Source organism: Penaeus monodon, chromosome 8 (assembly GCF_015228065.2).
Source record: "Penaeus monodon isolate SGIC_2016 chromosome 8, NSTDA_Pmon_1, whole genome shotgun sequence".
NCBI lineage: Eukaryota > Metazoa > Arthropoda > Malacostraca > Decapoda > Penaeidae > Penaeus > Penaeus monodon.
Genome location: NC_051393.1, coordinates 51,010,571 through 51,013,070, shown reverse-complemented (window position 1 = coordinate 51,013,070; position 2,500 = coordinate 51,010,571). Strand labels below are relative to the sequence as shown.

General features: G+C 29.0%; 1 protein-coding gene across 3 annotated transcripts in view; it reads right to left on the bottom strand.

The window, feature by feature from the left end:
• The window catches only part of LOC119576417 (xaa-Pro aminopeptidase 1-like), a 23,659-nt gene that overhangs the window by 19,982 nt on the left and 1,177 nt on the right, over positions 1-2,500 (bottom strand). For all 3 annotated transcript variants that reach the window (XM_037924112.1, XM_037924113.1, XM_037924115.1), the window contains one exon: positions 1-13. This exon is cut by the window's left edge and continues 63 nt beyond it. In XM_037924112.1, the coding sequence (XP_037780040.1) occupies positions 1-13 (13 nt within the window). The remainder of the gene's footprint in view (positions 14-2,500) is intronic.

Here is a 2,500-nt window from a genome sequence, read left to right as displayed (position 1 = left end):
CAAGTTGGCAACCCTGCAAAGAAAATAAATGTTAATTGTATTTTTATATTTTTTTTTATCATAGGCCTTGTGTGTGTGTGAGTGTGTGTTTTCAGCCATCCATTCCAGTTCATTATTAAGAGGTTATTTATGCTGCGTTCGGAACTCCTCGCCCTGCTCGTTCAGACGATTCGTCCGGATTCGCAGGACAACGAAGCCGCGTTCGGAACTTCCGAGACCTTCGTTGTCCACAGTGCAAAAAGCTCGAAAGTGAACATTCACTGTTTGATCATACCGGTGTCTTTATTTCACACGCTGCATAAGTTAGCAACTCCTCTGATACATAGATAACCTACCTGCAACTGACAAACACAAAATTACCCTTTGATAACAACAATAAAGGGCCATAAAACTACCTATCAGTATCTTATGATTGCCTGCAACTGCCATTGTTTACATACACCTGCGAAATTACGGGCTCCGAACAGTCACATCATATCTATTTTACCTTCCAAGTTCCAAGGCATTATATATACCTTGCTACGGAGCCTCATGTGTTTTTTTAAGCTCGTGCCTTCTCGACCTCACACACGAAACTTCTAGTAGTCAACTGAATGAGTCAGTGACCGATGGGGACCTCTGTTTTTCTTATCTGCAAGAGTGACCACCGGAAACTAAAGGGATACAGTAACTTTCGTATGAGTTTTACAAGAAAAAGGTGTTGGAAATGAAAACAACTTGAGTATTTACAGACACAACAACGCAAATCGTAGATGATATCGTAAAGAACAGCCATAGACTTTTCATTAAAACCATCCCTCTGTTTAAAAAAAATAATAATAATAAAAAAGTGTTGTTTCAAAGTAAATCTATCTGCCATTTAGTTGGAAATCAGTAGTTTCAAAATCTTTGAAACTTGATTTTCGACAAATTTACATATATACAGTATTAATCTATTTAACTGTCTATCTATCTATATCTATAATTCACTCTCTCTCTCTCTCTATATATATATATATATATATATATATATATATATATATATATATATATATTTATATATATATATATATATATATATATATATATATATATATATATATATAGGGTACTCTCCTGAAATCGCTTTCAGTAGAGCATATATACATACACACACACACACACACACACACACACACACACACACATATCATTATCATAATTATCATTATCATTATTATTATTATTATCATCATCATTATTATTATTATTATTGTTGTTGTTGTTATTACCGTTAATAATATTACTATCATTTGTATTATCATGCAATCTATCCAGGCCATTGCAAGGTTGGTATATCTTGTCTTGCAGTCTTACAAGACACCTTTGTCTATCAAGAATTGTTGCTTCGTGTCCCCATTCTTTTAATTTATCCTCTGTTCTTCTAATATGGTTTCCTCGTCAAAGTAATTATATAGGATTTTCTGCAGTGACACCTGACATTAACTTCCCCATAAGAAGTCATTGGTCTGAAATTGTCAACTGCAATCCCCCTTATCTAGATCTGGATCATCTTCGTCATCATCGTCGTCGTCGTCGTCATCATCATCGTCATCATCGCTATGGTCATCATCATCACCATCATTATCATCGTCATCATCATCACCGTCATCATCATCACCATCATTATCATCGTCATCATCGTTACCATCATCACCATCATCATCATCATCATCATCACCATCATCATCTTTATCACTTTTATTCTTAGTATGATCAGAGCACTAAAGTATTAGTATTATAATTATCATTATCATCATTGTCATTGTCATTATCATTGTTATTTTTGCAAGGATTATTAATTATTGCTATTATTTATTATCATTATTGTTATATTGTTATTAATATTATTTATTATCTTTATCATTGTTGCTGTTATCCTCATCATTATTATTATCAATTTCATTATCATCATCATTATTATCACCATTGATATTATTATCTTTATTACATTTTTTTTATATTAATATCATTATCATCGATGTTATTATTGTTATTATCATCATCATTATCATTATTATCATCACTGTTATTATCATTATTACCATTATCATTATTATCATTGTTATTGATAATGATAATGATAATAATAATAATAACATTTTATTATTATTATTTTATTATTATTTTTTTATTATATTACTTTATTATCATTGTTATTTTATTATCATTATAACAATAAGTATTATCATTATTACCAATGTTGTTATTATTATTATAATTATTGCTATCATTATAATTATAATTATTATCATTAGTATCATTATAATTATAAAAATCATTATTATTATTATTATTATTATTATTATTATTATTATTATCATTATCATTATCATTATTATTATTATTATAATTATTATTATCATTATTATTATTATCCTTGTCATTATTATCAGCATCATTAATATTACCCTAAAACTAATGAACAGCCTGATTCATTAATCACCAAAGCCAATTAACAACAATTAAACCACTGAACCTA